At 38.7% G+C, this 18888-nt stretch overlaps 1 protein-coding gene across 13 annotated transcripts in view; it reads left to right on the top strand.

The window, feature by feature from the left end:
* The first annotated feature begins 2003 nt into the window (after positions 1-2003).
* Positions 2004-18888, top strand: part of ZC3H14 (zinc finger CCCH-type containing 14) — a 46432-nt gene continuing 29547 nt past the window's right edge. For 4 of the 13 annotated variants that reach the window (XM_076003796.1, XM_076003794.1, XM_076003792.1 and 1 more), the window contains exons 1-9: positions 2005-2203; positions 2694-2736; positions 8441-8555; positions 11105-11145; positions 12117-12312; positions 12832-13261; positions 14020-14180; positions 14852-14952; positions 17016-17171. In XM_076003796.1, coding sequence (XP_075859911.1) covers positions 2168-2203; positions 2694-2736; positions 8441-8555; positions 11105-11145; positions 12117-12312; positions 12832-13261; positions 14020-14180; positions 14852-14952; positions 17016-17171 — 1279 coding nt within the window. In that variant the 5' untranslated portion in view covers positions 2005-2167. Of the gene's footprint in view, positions 2204-2693; positions 2737-8440; positions 8556-11104; positions 11146-12116; positions 12313-12831; positions 13262-14019; positions 14181-14851; positions 14953-17015; positions 17172-18888 lie in introns of all 13 variants that reach the window. The other 9 variants (XM_076003795.1, XM_020285581.2, XM_076003797.1 and 6 more) reach the window with 4 other exon arrangements.

The raw sequence follows: 18888 nt of genomic DNA, 5'->3' as shown, positions 1-18888 counted from the left end.
TCTGGTCTTCATACTATCTCCTGGAGGAAAACATGTCATTCCCCCTGGACCAGAGAACCCTTTCAAGCTGGGGAAAAACTATCATTGTCCAGTTAATCTTTTTTCAGCCTAATACTCCTACTCCCTTTAACGGTTTCCTCAGGACATCACTGTGAACACTCTCCTTGAGATTTGCTATGGTTTATGAAGCTGCAGCTTACAGGGGAACACCTGGAACTCTGTCAGACCACCAAACACCATGGCTTTAGTGGGGTTGCCCTCTCTGTGACCCACACATTGTAACTTCAGAGATCTAAAGGTGTAGAGTTCTCAGGCAGCCTTTTCCACAGTTGCAAACACATTGTCCTAAAAGTTAACCCTTTCTTAAATACATTTTACTGCTTCCCTACTCTGAATACATTCTTATGAAAACATTCTCTATTTTTAATAAAATGTTCTTTCAATATTATCTAAACATTGACTGAGAATTTTGTATCCAGTAATGGTAAAACATGTCTTCATTCTTAATTCTGAAATGGTGGGTAAAGGAATTGAAATCATTTATCTGTCTTTTGGATTGTGTCCTGAAAGCAGGGACTCTCACTCGGTCTTGCTCATCTTTGTGCTCTGGCTCCTAGCACGGTTATCTGGCTCATTGTAGCCATTTCATTCATAATCAATAAACATAGTGCTGCTATGAGCCAGGCACAGTTCAAAATGCTTTTCATATATCAACTTATTTTATCTTCATAACCCTTTACAGGAAAAACTAGTATCATACCTATGTCACAGATGAGGACACTGAGGCCCAGAGAAGATAAGAAATTTGCCTAAGGTCTCAGAGGGAGTGGCAGAGCCAGGATTCAAACCCATACTTTCTTGCTCCAGGGTCTTTGTTCTCAGTGGCTCTGTTCTGCTGCCTCTCATCAATATTGAATGACTGTATGATAATTGGATTTATCCTTGAGGAATGCTTTTGTAAATTAGGTCTTTAGTTTCCTTTACCCTATACATATTTAATAAGTGCTTACTATGTGTCTAGCATTTGGAAAGAAAATTTGAAGAAATATAAAGACCTACAGAGAGTTTACAATTTTGTTAGGGAAGACATACACGCACACACACACGAAATAGCATTACAGAGAGTATATTGTCATGTAATTGCTTCCAGGCCTTTGGCTAAGTGTGGAGAGTATAAAGTCATGCTTGTAGTTCCCATATAGATGCCATAGGAATTCAGAAGGAAGGATTATGAGATTATTAAAGGACCACATGACAGACTCTGGGTAGCCCCATGACTCCTGCTGTTCATACTCTGTATAACCCCCCAGCCCCCCAGTATGGACTGCTTCTAGCTAATGAATATGGCAAAGATGAGAATTTGGGAGTGTGGTTTAGGTGAGAACTCAGGGCCAACGGAAAATTCGGTCACTGTCAGCATAGAGGTGACAACTGAAGTCCTGAGAACAAAAGAGTTGTACAAAGGAGGGAGTTCAGACAAGAGCAGAAAGATGGGGGTTAGTCTTGTGGAAAGGCCACTGGCTGGCCCAGGAAAGGAGAGCCAACCAAACCCAGGAGAACCAGGATAGCTGTACAGCCAGAGAGAGGACTTGATGGATTGGTTCTGTTCTGGATGGTCCCATTTTCCCTCCAAGTGTAATTATAGTGCAACCTCTAGGAGGCAGTCTCTATTTTACAGGTAAGAAAACGGAAGCCTCAAGAGTTGAAATACCTGCACCAATACCATAATACTAGTAAGTAAAGGTTGGATTTGAACTCGGATCTCGCGAAGCCCTGGATCTTCCCGCTACAGATTTAACTCATTCTTATTATCCAAAGGAGAGAAAAATGAGTAAGTAGAGGGCCAGGAAAAGGAAGACCGAAAGCTACCGAGGCTCTGGAGAGGAGAGAAGCCATCCCGCTAGCCCAGCACCCTGTTGCTCTCTTCGCCGCCAGCAGAGGTCGACAGAGCGCGGGTTCGGCGGACCGAGGTGTGCACATGCGCAGGCGCATGCGCACTCACCACAGCGCGCCGGTCCGGCGGGGGCGGGGACACGCGGTGCGCGCGGCCAGGGGCGGAGCGGCGGGAGCAGCGGAGGAGGCGGCGGAGGGCCGGCTGCGGGTTAGGAGGCCCCGGCAGGCTCTGAGTAAACGGAGCGCCACGCTGTGCTGAGCCTGCCGCAGAACCATGGAGATCGGCACCGAGATCAGCCGCAAGATCCGGGTGAGGCCTGCGTCGGTCGGCGCCGGGCAGGGGCTGGAAGCTGGGCCTCGCCAGGCGGGCGGGCGGTTGTCAGGAGTAACGGGGACAGTGGGCCCGGGTGGACGCCGCGGCCTGGCCGCCGCCGGGCGTTCCTCGAAGGGCTGCAGAGCCGGTGACCAGCGCTTCCTCGCCCAGACCGCCTCGGGCCTCAAAGCGCGGCGGGCGAGCGGGGTTGCGGCTGAAGAAATAGCCGCGGGGAAACGGAAGGACGCGTACTGGCCCGGCGAGGGCCACACAGCGCGGCGCAGTGAGCCGCTCAGTCGCCTGCTGGAGGCCGCCGCCGCGGGGGCCGGGAGTTGGGGGGGAGGGGTCGAGGCTCCTCCCCGCCCCCACCCGGTGCGTCTGCAGGGGCGGAAGGTGCAGGCACCAGCAAAGTTGCCCTTGCGCTGCAGTCTGTCTTGTTCTCCTAGAACCGACTTTCTCACCTGCACCTTTGCTTTTTTCCTTTCAGAGTGCCATTAAGGGGAAATTGCAAGAATTAGGAGCTTACGTTGGTAAGTCCTTGTTATTGTTAGCCTTGTAGAACTTGGAATTTGCAGCAAATTGAGTTTTAGTGAGTGCGTTTTTCCCATTGTACTTTAGACATTGGAGAGATCCCTTTCTACTTTCTTCAAATCTGATACTCCCTGTTTACTTCTTTACAGTCTTTTTGCAACCTTATTTCCCCCTCAAATCCCTTTCTACTGTGTTTTGAAATATTTGGTTTTCTCCATTAAGGCTTTGTCATGTTTTCATTATTTGTCTGAATTTTATTTTATGTTTATCCTATTCTCATTACTCTTCTCTTGACCTTTGATTTCAGAACGGTTATTTTGGATGTGAATGTTTGATGATTTCTGGCATATGCCTTTGTAAGGATTCAGTGAGTTTTATTTTCAGATCTCTTTATTTTCTTCCTACTTTTCTCTCTTCCTTGAAACAGTAATATGTTTTTTCTTATTGTTTTATAATTTGAGTGTTTACTTTGGGCCAGGCACTGTGATTAACAGTTGTATATGCATTAACTCATGATAATCCCCTGGAGAACACTGAAAGGTAAGTGGTAATGTTCTCCATTGTACAAACAAGGAAACTGAGGCTTTGCGTACTTTTTTTTTTTTTTTGGGAAGTAAACAGCGAAGGAAAAGGCTTTGCATACTTGAGCAAGGTTTTATGGATTCAGACCTAGGTCTGTTTGACCCCAAAGCTGATACCTCCTGTAAAAATAATAGCTACCATTCAAGACGGTGGTTTTCAAACTGTGGCAAGGCCCTAAGGGTCTCTGAAGTGAAAACTGTTTTCATATTAATACTAAGAAGGTACTGGCTGTTTTTACTGTGTTGACATTGGATTGTGCAAAAACCCACGGTTGATAAAATTACTGGTACGTTACCCTGAATCAAGATAGTCACACCATACTCTACTGGAAATCATATTCATATCACTCCCCAGTTGCAGTTAAAAAAACTACAAAAGACTTTCACTTAGGAATGTCGTTGATGAAGCAGTAAAAATATTTATTTAAACCCTAGACTTTTTTTTTTTTTTTTTACTTAGAGATAGAGTCTTGTTCTGTAATCCAGACTGAAGTGCAGTTGTGAGATCATAGTTCCCTGCAGCCTCAAACTCCTGGGCTCAAGTGATCCTCCTGTCCCAGCCTCCAGAAGTGTTAGGATTACAGGCATAAGCCATTGTACCTGGCCTAAACTCTGGACTTTTGACTATATCTTTTTAATATTCAATGTGAAGAAATAGATGTGCTCATAAAACATTTCTGCTGCATACTGAAATATGGTTTTAAGGAAAATCATTTCCAAAGAAATCAATTGTGATCTTAACAAATATTCTTTTATATTGTATAATAAAGTATGTCAGCATGTCAGTGATTTGCATAGGTAAGGGAACCAGTATTTTTCAAATAACACATAATACAAAATTATGCATAGATTAAAGACCCTTTATTTATTTATTTTTTTGAGTCAGAGTCTCACTCCGTTGCCAGGGCTAGAGTGCTGAGGCGTCATCCTATCTCACAGCAACATCAAACTCCTGGGCTCAAGTGATCCTCCTGCCTCAGCCTCCCGAGTAGCTGGGACTACAGGCATGCGCCACCATGCCCAGCTAATTTTTTCCATATATATGTATTTTTAGTTGTCCAGATAATTTCTTTCTATTTTTAGTAGAGATGGAGTCTCGCTCTTGCTCAGGCTGGTTTTGAACTCCTGACCTCGAGCAATCCACCCGCCTTGGCCTCTCAGAGTGCTAGGATTACAGGCGTGAGCCATCACACTGGGCCTGAAGACCCCTTAAAACTGCACGATGGGTTAGTAGACTTTCATGTTAGAGTACAAAAAGGTCATTGAAATAGTTTGAGATTCCATATCACTGCTATTGTTTAAGAAACTTCCACATGTTGAGTTTTGGTGTATTTTCACAGAATATACATATTATTTAAAAAGGTACTCGTTTCTTTTTCAATCGCATATCTGTATGAGATCGAGTTTTCTTTACATTCTCCAATCAGAACATAGCACAACTGATTAAATGCAGAAACAGAAATTAGAATCCAGCTGTCTTTTTGTTTTGTTTTGTTTTTTAAAGATAGCATCTCATTTTGTTGCCTTGGCTAAAATGCAGTGGCATCATCATATCACTGCGACCTCAGACTCCCGGGCTCATGTAATCCTCCTGCCTCAGCCTCCCAACTACTTGGGACTACAGGCATGCACCATGACACCCAGCTAATTTCTCTATTTTTAGCAGAGAGAGGGGATCTAGCTTTTGCTTAAGCTTTTCTCAAACTATTGAGCTAAAGTGATCCTCCCACCTCGGCCTTCCCACAGTGCTGAGAATACAGACGTGAGCCACTGTGCTGCGCCCTAGTTGTCTTTCTTTTAAACTAGATATTACAGAGATGTATTAAAATATAAAACAAGGCCAGTCTTTGCACTAAATTGTGTTGAAAATTTTGTTTTTTTAATAAAAATAATGTTAGGTCAATGTTGGATTTGTTAGCATGTGACAAATGCATTATTATTTTAAAATGAATAAATACTTTAAAATTTTTCAGTTTTAATTTTGAATATAGTAAACAAACCAGAGACCAGGCCTAAGGCCAGTTTGAGAATTGCTAGTTTATGGAGTACCACTTGCTGGGCACGTTTTTTGCATGGTTTATTGTCAAGATTGTTGTAAGACTTTATAGATGAGAAAATTGTGACTCATCGAGAAGATGAAGCTGACCCAGGATTTATTTATTCATTTATTCTTTCAACCTTTAATGGATGCCAGCTGTGAGCAAGGAATTTGTTTTGGCTTAAAAAGAGAAATCACAGAGAACCTGTGAGAACTCTCTTGATGGATTCTTAAGAGGGCCACATAGAGCTGGTCAGTACCAAGCAGATTTAAGATCAAAGAACTCATTCAACCTGAGAAAGCTGCAAGGAAAACAAAATAAAAAGAAAAAAAATAGGATCAGAGAACTCAGGTCTTCTGGTTCTTTGGTGTTTTTTAATGTGAATTCCATAGTAGAAACTTGGTGAGCTAAGGAATGGGTAAGAGTTACTTCTGTTTGCTCCTTTAGACCTACTGAAGTCTATCCTAGAAGTTTACACATTAGTTCAGCTTCTCTACTTCTTTGCTACTTAACTGAAAGTTTCTTATGGGCAGAAACTTCGTGTTTGCTATGTCCTAGTAATCTGACGCCTGATGTTTCATGAATGTTGATTGGGTAAGTGGGTAATTAGGGGCCACCATTGGACTCTTTTTGAGGCCAAGTGCAGTGGCTCACCCTTATAATTCTAGCACTTTGGGAGGCCTAGGTGGGAGGATCACTTGGGGCCAGGAGTTCAAGACCAGCCTTGGCAACATAGTGAGACTCCCCCCTCTAAAAAAAAAAAAAAACCACAGGAGAAGGAAAAAAATTAGCCAGGCATTAGTGGTGCATGCCTACAGTCCCAGCTACTCAGGAGGCTGGGGCAATAGGATTGCTTGAGCCCAGGAGTTCAAGGCTGCAGTGAGCTATGATGATGCCATTGTACGCCAGCCTAGTAACAGCAAGACCCCGACTAAAAAAAAAGTAATAGAAAATAGACTCCATTGGAAAGAAAATAGTATGCATTATTTATGTTTATGATTAGCTACATGATTATATCTATATACATCAGCTGTGTCCCACCTTTTTTGGCACCAGGGGCCAGTTTCATGGAAGACAGTTTTTCCATGGACTGGGGATGGGGGTGGGCTGTCTTGTGCGGGGGTTGTGGTGCGGAGCTGAACCTGTGATGCACAGCCTGTTTCCTAACAGTCCAGGGACTGGTAACAGGTCATGGACCAGGAGTTGGGGACCACAGAACATCACTGTCTTTCTGAAATGGATGACTTTCTAGCCTCTTTCTTTATGCTAGAAAGAGTCCTGGAACCCTTTAAGGTTATGGAAACAATCCTCCAATAAATATTTGAAAATATATTTTCAGGGCATTGGGTGGGATACAAAGGTGAACAACCCCTTTTTTAAAAAGTGGTTTTTAAAGTCTTCTTTGCACATTTGTTTAAAATGGAGCACTTCAGTGAGAGCAGTTAAAATTTTAGAGGTGTTTTTCATTCACATTTTAGAAATATGAACTTCTAGCAACGTTTATAATTTTTACTGTGTTTTTTTCAGTATGCTGATTTCAAATGAACTTGAGAATTCTGTCAGAATTCTGGTAAATTTATCATGACCACATTAATTTTTCACTAGATTCTTATTTCCCATTGTATGTCCACTGGGAAAACAACACATGAATTTCTAACAGCTTTGTTGAGAAATAATTGGCATACATTCAATTGCACATTTTTTAAGTCTACAGTTTGTTATAGCTTGATAGGTATATACCCAGGAAACCATCACCACAATCAAGATAATGTTTTCATCACCCCCAAAAATTTCCAGAGGCTCCTTTGTATCTCTCCCCTTACCTTTCCCTGCCCTCACCCTGGGCCCAGGCAACCACTGATCTCATAAAATGTTTTAGAAAATGCAAACTAGTATATAATGACAGAAAGCACAGTCTATTTGTTTATGTCATTGGAGTTATGAGAGAGAGAAGGTATCAAGACTACCAAAAGCATTTCAATTTTTTTATCTGTTGACCTTTTTTGAGTTACCATTGGTGGCCTACAGTAGATCACACATAAAGAAACTACCAAATGAATTTGCTATAATTGCTAGAAAGCAGCGAGAGCCTTTCTGTACTCTACAAAGAGAACAATGAGTGGCTGGCTACTTGTCCTTACTTGACATTCATGCTTCCATCAAATACTCTTATTTCTCTCTTTTGTAGATTGGGCTTTCTCAATATATGTGTGCTTTTCTTAAGTTAGATTTTTTATATTTTTCTTTGAAACAAAACAAATATCTGATAGTACTTCTAAAATGAACTTTTTTTGCCCACATAGAATATTAACAGTATTTAAGGTATTAAGTCTAAAGGAGTTTTTTTGGGTAGAGATTAGAGTTCCTGATAATGGCTTTTGCTTCCTTATCTTGTTTTATTTTTTCGTTTTAAAAATATTTTCTTTTTTCTTCCTTATTATTGAGGTAGGTTTTTGGCCTTTTTTTTTTTTTTTTTGGTCCTAGACCTCATCATCATGATCACTGTGTGGAGTTACTACTGTGAGGATAAAACAGTGAGTTTAGTTGACTTTATCAACCGTTCTTAAAATCAGATTTTTTTAATGATGTAGAGTTTTTGGGTGATTTCAGTTTATTTGATGTTGCTGTGAGTTTGTTACCCTGAGTAATTAAAATCTGCCTTAACCCAGGATAAAGATGTTCTCTTGAGAAATGAGTATTATTTTGAAACATTGTAAATAAAACTAAACATTCAGTTATTCTTGAGGAATGGCCATGTACTTTCTGGAAGCTTGTTTGGAATCACAATTGTTAAAAAGATTCAGGGAAGTAATTGCACTCTAAGTTCGATTTTGTAATTTAGAGGTATAGTTTCGTAAGTATTCATCAATTATTCCTAATTCCTATTCTTCAAATAATTGAAATACATGTGAAATGAAGAGAAAAAAATTGAAGCTGAACTTTTTTGTCCAACATAATTCCAATGGAACTGAGATGCTAATTCTTAGAGCTACATCTATATTTTCAAGTACATCAACTTTAAGTAGAAGAAAATATTGAGGAAAACATAAAAAAAGTTTTGACATACTTTTCCTTTTAAATAGATGAAGAACTTCCTGATTACATTATGGTGATGGTGGCCAACAAGAAAAGTCAGGACCAAATGACAGAGGACCTTTCCCTGTTTCTAGGGAACAACACAATTCGATTCACCGTATGGTATGTTTCTGAATATCTACGCCTCAGACCAAAGTTTGGCACAAGTCACACTAGATATTCTGTCTGGAAAGAGGTTCTCGGTACTCAAATTACAGTCACTTTGGAGAGGTAGTTTGTGAGTGATGAGCACAGCCTCTGGAGCCAGCCAAGGTTTAATCCTGGCTCTGCAGCCTGCCTCAGTTTCTCCATCTGTAAAATGGGAATAGTAGATTACCTTTATAGAATTGTGAGGATTACATGAGCTAATACATGTAAAGTGCTTTCAGGTGTGCCTGGCCCATAGGTGTTTTTAGTATATGTCAGCTGTAATTATGTTTCCTTCCTAAACTTCTACAGCTTATAGTTCCTTACCCCACCTCACCAAAATCAGCTGTATGTGCTTGCATTGAATTGGTTCGTATATTACTTTATCCAGTGAGCTATTAATACTTCTCATGGGGTAGGGTTTTTTGTTTTTATTTTTTAGCTTTTTAAGTTTTAACTCATGCCTTCATTTGACAAATATGAATCTTAAACGTCTTTAAACTTTGGAATTTTAAAATAGGCAACTTTGTTTCCAAATATATAAATTACTATTATAATTTTGATTGTTCTTTTTCAAACCACATATGCCTTCAGTTGAGAATACTGATTAAAAGTATAAGATTAATTTAAGAAGGCCAGGCAGGTTTGAGGTAGAGTGAGGGTAGGCAAGGGTAATGATGTGGCTGCATATAGAAGCAGGAAATACTCATGTAAAGGCCCTCAGAGTAGGAACCACCAGTTATAGTGAAAGTTGGTGACAGAGCAAAAGTCAAGTGAGCAAAGGGCCTGCTCAGTTTGCGTGGCCAGAGACTCATAGAGGGTTTAGGAGGCACTAAGGAGGGGGGTGATGCTGGTTAACTCCTTGCCTTTATACCAGCGATTGTCTTCAAGGTGTTTTTGCCCCAGCAGGCAGCTGTACACTTTACAGCTCTTGTGAAGCCTTCTGCACAAAAATTCTCTGGTTTATACTGTATAATTTTGAAGATGATCATTAGAATGAGGTGGTCCTCAGGTGTTATGACACACTCACTGCTTCAGGGTGGCTGACCTAACCCATTTATTACAATTTGTCCCTGAAGCATAGCCAAAAAAAAAAAAGATCAAAAAAGGTACTTTTGACTGAGTACTTTTTTTCCTTTTATAAGTCTTCAGCAGTCCTGGTATTTATTTTGTTCATAGATATTTTTTATGACTTGACCTTAGTACAACCTTTGGATCACACTGGGTTTGAGTCCAGCTAATCTGAGATGGGAGAGTGACCTACTAGATCCTTTCTCTGATAACTTGATAGAATACTTTAGACAGATTTCTTAGACTACTTATGGAATCTGAGTTTAACATCAAATTAATTTAATTTTCTCATCTTGCCATAAATTCAATTATTTAACATGTACTGATGGAAGGGATGATATGTCTCCATATTGGCACTTTGCTTTCCTAAGTTAAGTATTTATTAACATCAACCTCAATCAGACTATCTTTTTTTTTTTTTTGAGACAGAGTCTCACTTTGTTGCCCAGGCTAGAGTGAGTGCCATGGTATCAGCCTAGCTCACAGCAACCTCAATCACCTGGGCTGAAGCGATCCTCCTGCCTCAGCCTCCCAAGTAGCTGGGACTACAGGCATGCGCCACCATGCCTGGCTAATTTTTTGTATATATATTTTTAGTTGGCCAATTAATTTCTTCCTATTTTTAGTAGAGACGGGGTCTCGCTCAGGCTGGTTTTGAACTCCTGACCTTGAGCAATCCGGCCCGCCTTGGCCTCCCAGAGTACTAGGATTATAGGCGTGAGCCACCACACCCAGCCAAAAGAGACTATCTTGATTCTTTGGAGCCATGAAATTGCATCCTCGGTGACAGTGGCATGTGACTAGGGTTCTTAGTAAAACATAATGAGATTTCTGGTATTTTTGGGAAGTACCACCTCTTGAGAGGAATGCAAGGCAAATTTGCCTTGTATTAATATAAAACTACTAAAATAGGTTATGTTATAAGCAAGGCTGTGGCCTGTGTTTGCTTATAGCATCACTTTTGAAAATAATAGTTATAGTGAAATGGTATAGCATTTTTTGAAATTATTGGTAACTTTTTGTATATCTCAGAATTGAGTTGCTCAAGGAACCATATAAGTAGGTAAAATACACACTGTGCTAAAACAATTATAATAAGCAGTATTATGTGGGTGGGATACTTAATCTTGTTTTACTGTAGCTATATAGAGTCTTTAGGAAATACGGTGATATTTTTTGTAGAATAAGACTCTGGTCAGATGTATTTTGCCCTTAGATTTGCAGAGGCTAGATGTTGAAAAAAGTGAAGGGGAAAAAATATGATTGTTAATTGACTTCTATGATATTCATACAAAGCCTTTTTTAAAAATGTGAGATATGAAACTTAATTTTAATACTGTTAGATACCACTTACCAATATTTATCTAAATACAGTGTCATCAGATTTAGAGTGGCAGTTCAAATAAAATTGTTCTTCAGGAAGGCTTCATTTTTGTTTTTGATTTGTTTTTTAGGCTTCATGGTGTATTAGATAAACTTCGCTCTGTGACAACTGGTAAGATTCATGACGTTTGTTGTGTTTTTTGTTTTTGAATTTTTGGGGGGAGGATATTCCTACTTGCTATAGCATATGATTTGTTTCTTCCTAAAGTCATTTTTAATGCCTTGGGAAAAAACTTTATAACTTTGATAACAGTGTTTCATTTGAACTTTTTAAGGAAGCACATAATTTTTATGAGTTAAAGAGCAGTAATTTTAATATAATTCAAAGATAATTTACGCAGTAAAGTGGGAGCAGTGTGATTTATACTAGGGAAATAATTAATAGATGAGTGCAAAGATTTAGCCTCAAGGATGTTTCAGAATTTTCTAATTGAAAATTAAAAGTCTAGTAATAAATTGAATAATTTATTATACTATATATGCAATAATCAGCTATTAACCACTTCGGTACGGCGCTCACCGGCGGTGAAACCTTGCCCACAGTCAGCACTCATAGTCCACACGATAGTTTGTGTTGTGCATTGACGACGAATCCATTTTGCTCTTATGTGATGAGGAAAGCTTTAAAGCACTAAAAACTTGTTTTACTTTACAGGCAGCTTTACTTGTAGCGTAAATCAGAATAGGTAACATACATACATGTTTTTATTATGTTATTTTTAAATGTTCACAATTTTATTTTGATAAGTGAAAAATTAGAAAAGTCATGTTTTGTTGTTAACACTAAAGTCAGTGCTCAGCTGTGCACGTTCATCTGTGGCTATCGACTATAGTCGACACTCGTACCGAAGTGGTTAAAATAATGTGGAAGAATAAATAACATGAGAATATATATACAAAATACATCTTAGTTTTCAAAACACGTGTATGTATACTCTTCCCCTAAAAAAGTCACCTTTGAGATAATTGGTGGTTTTTATTTATGTTTTTTAAATGTATCACTTGTATCACTTTTGAATTATTGATGAGGGAGGAAAAGATTTAAACTAATAAAGTTGAAGAGGACTGTATTTTTCTTTTCAGAACCCTCTAGTCTAAAGTCTTCTGATACGAACATCTTTGATAGCAACGTGCCTTCAAACAAGAGCAATTTCAGTCGGGGAGATGAGAGAAGGCATGAAGCTGCAGTGCCACCCCTTCCCATTTCTAACACTAGACCTGAAAAAAGAAATTCCAGAGTTTCTACAAGTTCACAGGAGCAGAAAACCACTAATGTCAGGTAAGAGTCCTGTGTAGACTTGTGAAATTTGCATTATTTTTATGTGTCAGGTGCTGTTTTCAGCAGTCTTTATTCTTTTTTTTTTCTTCCAAGGTCCAAGCATTCAGACCTATTTTTTCAGCAATTTTTAGAAATAATGAAATGATCATGAGCAGTTTCTGAATAAAATAATGGATAAAGACCTAAGTATATGATTATATTTTATCTCAAATGTAGTAAATCAAAGTTTAAAGAAAGTATAATTTCAAAGTAGTTTTGAATGAAATACTTAAAGGGTATAGCCACACTTTTTCATTAAAAATTTAAATTTTCTTTTTTTTTTTTTTTTTTTTTACAGCTAGTCAAATGAAACAGTGGGAGGGAAGAAGGAACAAAGGAATCTGTAACTGGCTGTGATCAATTATTTGTAAATACCACTGCACTCAGACCAGCCTCATTAAAATTTTTAAACATTCCTTGAAGATTTGGGTATAATTGCTTTAATTTATTTGTAACATGTTTTGCTCCTTTTTTAAATAGACAGACTTATGATGATGGAGCTGCAACCCGACTAATGTCAACAGTGAAACCTCTGAGGGAACCAGCACCCTCTGAAGATGTGATTGATATTAAGCCAGAACCAGATGATCTCATTGATGAAGACCTCAATTTTGTGCAGGAGAATCCCTTATCTCAGAAAAAACCTACAGTGACACTTACATATGGTTCTTCTCGCCCTTCTATTGAAATTTATCGACCACCTGCAAGTCGAAATGCAGATAGTGGTGTTCATTTAAACAGAATGCAATTTCAACAGCAGCAAAACAGTATTCATGCTGCCAAACAACTTGATATACAAAACAGCCGGGTGTATGAAACAGGACATTTGTGTGAACCAGAAGTGCTTAATAGCTTAGAAGAGACTTATAGCCCCTTCTTTAGAAACAACTCAGAAAAAATGAGTATTGAGGTTTGTATATACTTCTAAATTCTCTCTAGCTAGGCTGAAAATTGGCAGTTCTTAATACCAAATAGTATGTGAAGTAACTAAACATGGATTGCAAATTTATTTTAAACTGATTTCTACTCAGTATAATCCACCAGATTTTCCTCTCCATCACTGGCTCCTAAAGATTGTTCCTATCACATCTGTGTACCTTCTTGGGATTTCCAGCCTTTGAGATAGTTTTAACTTTACATTTTTGCTAATCAATTTTAAATTGATTGTGGTTATTGCCAATAAGCAACCAAGTAACTCCATTTTACTAGTTTTCTTAACTGTGCTATATGAAGCTGTTAATAAAATGAATGTAAAGCTCTAATTTTTGTTGTAGCTAAAGGTTGGCTATTTGAGATAATATTTATATTTTTTCACAAAACAAATACCTTATGAATTCTTGATATGATCAGCTTTTTCTTAACACGCTAACTGCCATGTGAGTTGTATTTAATGCTAGTTTTGGGCACGGGGCCTCTTGAAGCATAAAACTCACACATCTCTTTACCTTGGGAGCCACCTGAAAACAGTAAAAAATAACAAATTTTTCATTAATTTAGAAATGGTTGTTTTGCTTTTGAAGTTTTAATTCTATTTTCATAAAAAAACACTGAACCCAAGGAAAAAAATTTTTTTCTAGTGTGGCAATGTGTTTAAAATGAAACAGTATTTTGTGGTAGAACTTTGTTATTCTTCTGAGATTAGGTAAGCACAAATTTATCTGATTGCAGGACGAAAACTTTCGAAAGAGAAAGTTACCTGTGGTAAGTTCAGTTGTTAAAGTAAAAAAATTTAATCATGATGGAGAAGAAGAGGAGGAAGATGATGATTATGGGTCCCGAACAGGAGGCGTTTCCAGCAGCGTGTCTGTGCCAGCAAAGCCTGAAAGGAGGTAACTGAACATAGCTGTAAATTCATCTTTAACTGCCTGACGAAGTGTCTTGGTTTTCTTGAAGATAATCATGACAATAAAAATGTAATGTAGTAACATGTAAGACTTTTCCATTGGCTTTTGAGACGGACATATTAATGAGATAAATTGTTTAACATTGGAAAGGATTTCTGAGAATGTTAGAATTGAATAAGATGGCGGAGGGTGGGGAACAACATTGATCCAGATTCATTATGATTAAAAAGCTCCAGTCTAGCCGGGTGTGGTAGCTCATGCCTGTAATCCTAGCACTCCGGGAGACTGAGGCGGGCGGATTGTTTGAGCGTAGGAGTTCAAAACCAGCCTGAGCAAGTGCGAGACCCTATCTTTACCAAAAATAGAAAAATTAGCCGGGCATGGTGGCCCCTGCCTGTGGTCCCAGCAACTTAGGAGGCTGAGGTAGAAGGATCACTTGAGCCCAGGAGTTTGAGGTTGCTGTGAGCTAGGCTGACGCCACGGCACTCTAGCCTGGGCTACAGAGTGAGACTCTGTCTCAAAAAAAAAAAGTTCCAGTCCAGTTTCTAAAATTGACAGTGTGTTTAAAACCTAGAGAAGGCTGTAGTAAGGGCATAATGGATGGCTAGTGTTTAAAGAAAAATTTTAAATTTAATAAAAGTAGCTTTCTTTTTTAGACCTTCTCTTCCACCTTCTAAACAAGCTAACAAGAATCTGATTTTGAAGGCTATATCTGAAGCTCAAGAATCTGTAACAAAAACAACTAACTATTCTACAGGTAAATTAAATGTATTATGTTTATATTGGGTAGAAGATTTCTATAAACTCTTGAATAAGCTGAAAATGATTGCTCCCAGATTTGTGGTAAAATAAAGGTGCCTGCCAGACTAAGATGAGGTTCCTCTATAGAAGAATGGTTTGAAATGGAGATTTGACCATCCATCAGTGGAATTTAGTTCTTTGAGCACTATGTAATGCCTTTTATTCCCCTTTATTTGTGAAATATTAACGTATAATAAAAATTTTAAAGGCAGTCTTAATAAAAGTAGAACTTTTGTGTTAATAACATTAGATTCAATGTTAGATATGAATTTATGACATATAAAAGGGAGTAAAACTGGAAGCCAGGCACAATGACTCACACCTATAATTGTAGTACTTTGGGAGGCAAAGGTGGCAAGATCCCATGAGGCCAGGAGTTCAAGACCAGCCTGGGTCTTGAGTGAGACTCTTCTCTACAGATAATCACGCCTGTAATCCTAGCACTCTGGGAGGCCGAGGTGGGAGAGGGAGGGATTGCTCGAGGTCGGGAGTTCAAAACCAGCCTGAGCAAGAGTGAGACCCTGTCTCTACTATAAATAGAAAGAAATTAATTGGCCAACTAAAAATACATAGAAAAAATTAGCCAGGCATGCTGGCGCTTGCCTGTAGTCCCAGCTACTCGGGAGGCTGAGGCAGCAAGATTGCTTGAGCCCATGAGTTTGAGGTTGCTGTGAGCTAGGCTGACGCCACAGCACTCACTCTAGCCTGGGCAACAAAGCAAGACTCTCTCAAAAAAAAAAAAAAAAATTAGCTGAGCATGATGGCACATGCCTGTAGTCCCAGCTACTCAGGAGGGTATGGCCAGAAGGATCAGGTGAGCCCAAGAGTTTGAGGTTAAAACAAGCAATGATAGTCCCACTGAAATCCAGCCTGGGTGACAGGGTGAGACACTGTCTCTCAAAAAAGAGAATAAAATTAGATAATAAGTGGCTGAAGTTACAGAAATTTGTTTAAAACTAATATATAAACAGATTGGTTTCTTTCACTGGAACCCATTAATAGAATATATGACAGAATTGCCTCATTTGTGATGTTCCTGCCCTAGTCCTACTGGAAGTACTAAATCATTTTATGAAAGAATGTAAAGGTATTACATGTTTTCAAAACAGAAGAGATGAATCAGCTCTAAGCTGATCTTTACGGAAAGTTCATTCTGAAATGCAGACTAAATGATGGGTGTTGTGTTGTCATTAAATTCTGTACTCTGCCTGACCTGCTTTAGCCAGTGTGTAAAATTTGTGTTAAGCTGATGGTAATTACCTACTCTAAAAAGGTTTTTAAATTTTTGCTATGGATTTGATGAATGCTCTTATACCATTGCTTTGCTTGTCCATTCTCTCTTACATCTGTCTCTTTTTGTGCCCTCTGTGAGGTGCAGTAAATTGTTAAACTGTTACCCATCTATTTTGATCCCGATACTCCTCTGTCCTCTTGCTTTTAAGCACTTTCCCTAATTTAACTTGAGCATAAAATTAAACAGATTTTGGTGAATAGAATTAAGGATTATCAGGCAAGGGTCATCACTTGACCTAACAATTTATCTATTTACATTCCCTTTTCTGGTTTATCAGCAATGTTAATTATCTAGAATTATGAGAAATTTAGAGAATTTCTGTGACCTTGAAATGTCCTGGTTTTATAATCTCTAAGTTTTAAGAAAATAGCATTGCAATTTCTCTCTTTGGTTATCTAAATTACAATTTGAAATTGATACAGGATCATGAAGCAGAACCCAAACTGCATTTGGTTAAAAATGAATACATGTATGCTATATTATATTGTGATATATCATATTGATGGCATGTGGCTTAAAATTGTTTATGTACATATAGGTAATAAGTCAGCTATCTCTCTCAGGAATGTTGTAGAGAAAAAAATGAGTGGTATCTATACACTGTTTTGAACTCCTTATATGTTCTAAAGCCAAGGGGACATTTATGTTTAATATGAAATGTTCACTATTGAGTGTTGATGTGTTAATGCATTTGTATTTCCATCTTTTTTGCTTTTATGTTAAAGTCCCACAGAAACAGACACTTCCAGTTGCTCCCAGAACTCGAACTTCTCAGGAAGAATTGCTAGCAGAAGTGGTCCAGGGACAAAACAGAACCCCCAGAATAAGTTCCCCCATTAAAGAAGAGGAAGCAAAAGGAGATAATATAGAAAAAAGTCAAGGTAATAATTTAAATATTTTACTCTCTGTTGCACTTTTTTCATTAGGCATTAAATGCTTCCAGTGGATTTTTACAAAATATTAGTTATATTACAAAAAATGTGATGATTCAGAAACACAGAATAAGAAGGTCTGTGAGGAAGATTCATACCTGTATTTTTCAGAAATTTTTAAGTCTTTTATTGTGGACATTTTTAATGTTCTCAAATATGGAAAGACTAGTACAATGAACTCCCATGAACCTAGTCACCCAGCCTTAATAATTATCAGAATTTTACTGGTCTTTAGAAAGTTCCCACTTAAAGATATATGTATTTCTACATTCTTCCTTTCCCATTTTTTGTTGGTCCTACCTCTATTCTCTGGAACTTGCAGTCTTAGTTATCTTTAAATCTCTCCCCTTTCTTAGCATCCTGCCTGTGACCTGCCATATCTGTCCAACTGGCCCTCCTTTATCTCCTTGTGCCTAACATACTATAGTTAGCTTCCAGCTGATCTGTTTTCTTTTTTTCATCTCTCCGTACTACCCAGCTCCGGCACAGTCTCCTGTCCAACTTCCAAAATGTGACTGTCATCATGTAACTCCTTTGTGAGAGTGTCTCCCCTCTTTCTTATTGCCCAGTACTAATGCCATCAGTTTCAACTTACAAAACTCAGTTATGTGGCCCCTGCACCAGCCTAGCCCTTCTCCTTTATTCTCAAACCTTCTGTTCCCTCTGGGAGGCTGAGCCGGGTGGATCATTCAAGCTCAGAAGTTCGAAACCAGCCTGAGCAAGAGTGAGACCCCGTCTCTGCTAATAATAGAAATTAATTGGCCAACTAAAAATATATAGAAAAGATTAGCTAGGCATGGTGGCACATACTTGTAGTCCCAGCTACTCGGGAGGCTGAGGCAGGATTGTTTGAGCCCAGGAGTTTGAGGTTGCTGTGAGCTAGGCTGATGCAGTGGCACTCTAGCCCAGCCAACACAGACTCTGTGTCGTTCATAAATAAATAAATAAACAAACAAACAAACAAACCACCTGTTCCTTTTGTTCCATTAGGGAAGATTGTCATTTCTTCTGTTTCTCTTTTTCTACTAAGATCTGAATTTTAAAATTCCACCAAAAAAATCTGTATGCTCATCATGTTATTTCTAATATACTTTTCTTGAACCTTGGAATACATTTTTTATTTCTCTTAAATGTGTCCTTTAAATTGTCAGGTTTCATGAAACTTTATGATTTCAAAATTGTGGGTTTCATGAAGCCTTTGTGATTTCATCCTATATTTATTTTCTCATTCTGTCTCTCTTTAAAAAATTTTTGGCTGTATTGTGCAATTTGCCATGTCGGCATTACATACTATTTGATAAATGATGGACTTGAGAACAAGAAAACCCCAGAACAGCCAGTAGTTACTAACTGGAAAGTGTGAATGGGCCAGTTTTAGAAGCGAAACTGGGAGGGATTTTGCAGAGTAGTAGCAGGTGAGGCTAAAGGTCTGAGGGAGTTGGGGGAGTCTTCTCCCCAGCTGATTGAGCCTGAGTTCCCCTCAAAGACAGGAGTCCATGTGAGAGTCCTCCAGTGGAATCAAACTGAGCAGGGAAATAGACAATAGAGATTAGGAAAAAGAATATCAAATAAAAGTGGGGGAGGAAAACAGAGCTAGGAAATCTCAAAGCAGTATGTCACTTTTTTTTTTTTAACATCACAAAGTCAACAGAAGAGGGTCTTCTCT

The sequence above is a fragment of the Microcebus murinus genome, chromosome 6, assembly GCF_040939455.1.
Source record: "Microcebus murinus isolate Inina chromosome 6, M.murinus_Inina_mat1.0, whole genome shotgun sequence".
Classification (NCBI taxonomy): domain Eukaryota; kingdom Metazoa; phylum Chordata; class Mammalia; order Primates; family Cheirogaleidae; genus Microcebus; species Microcebus murinus.
This window is presented reverse-complemented; position numbering and strand designations above follow the sequence as displayed.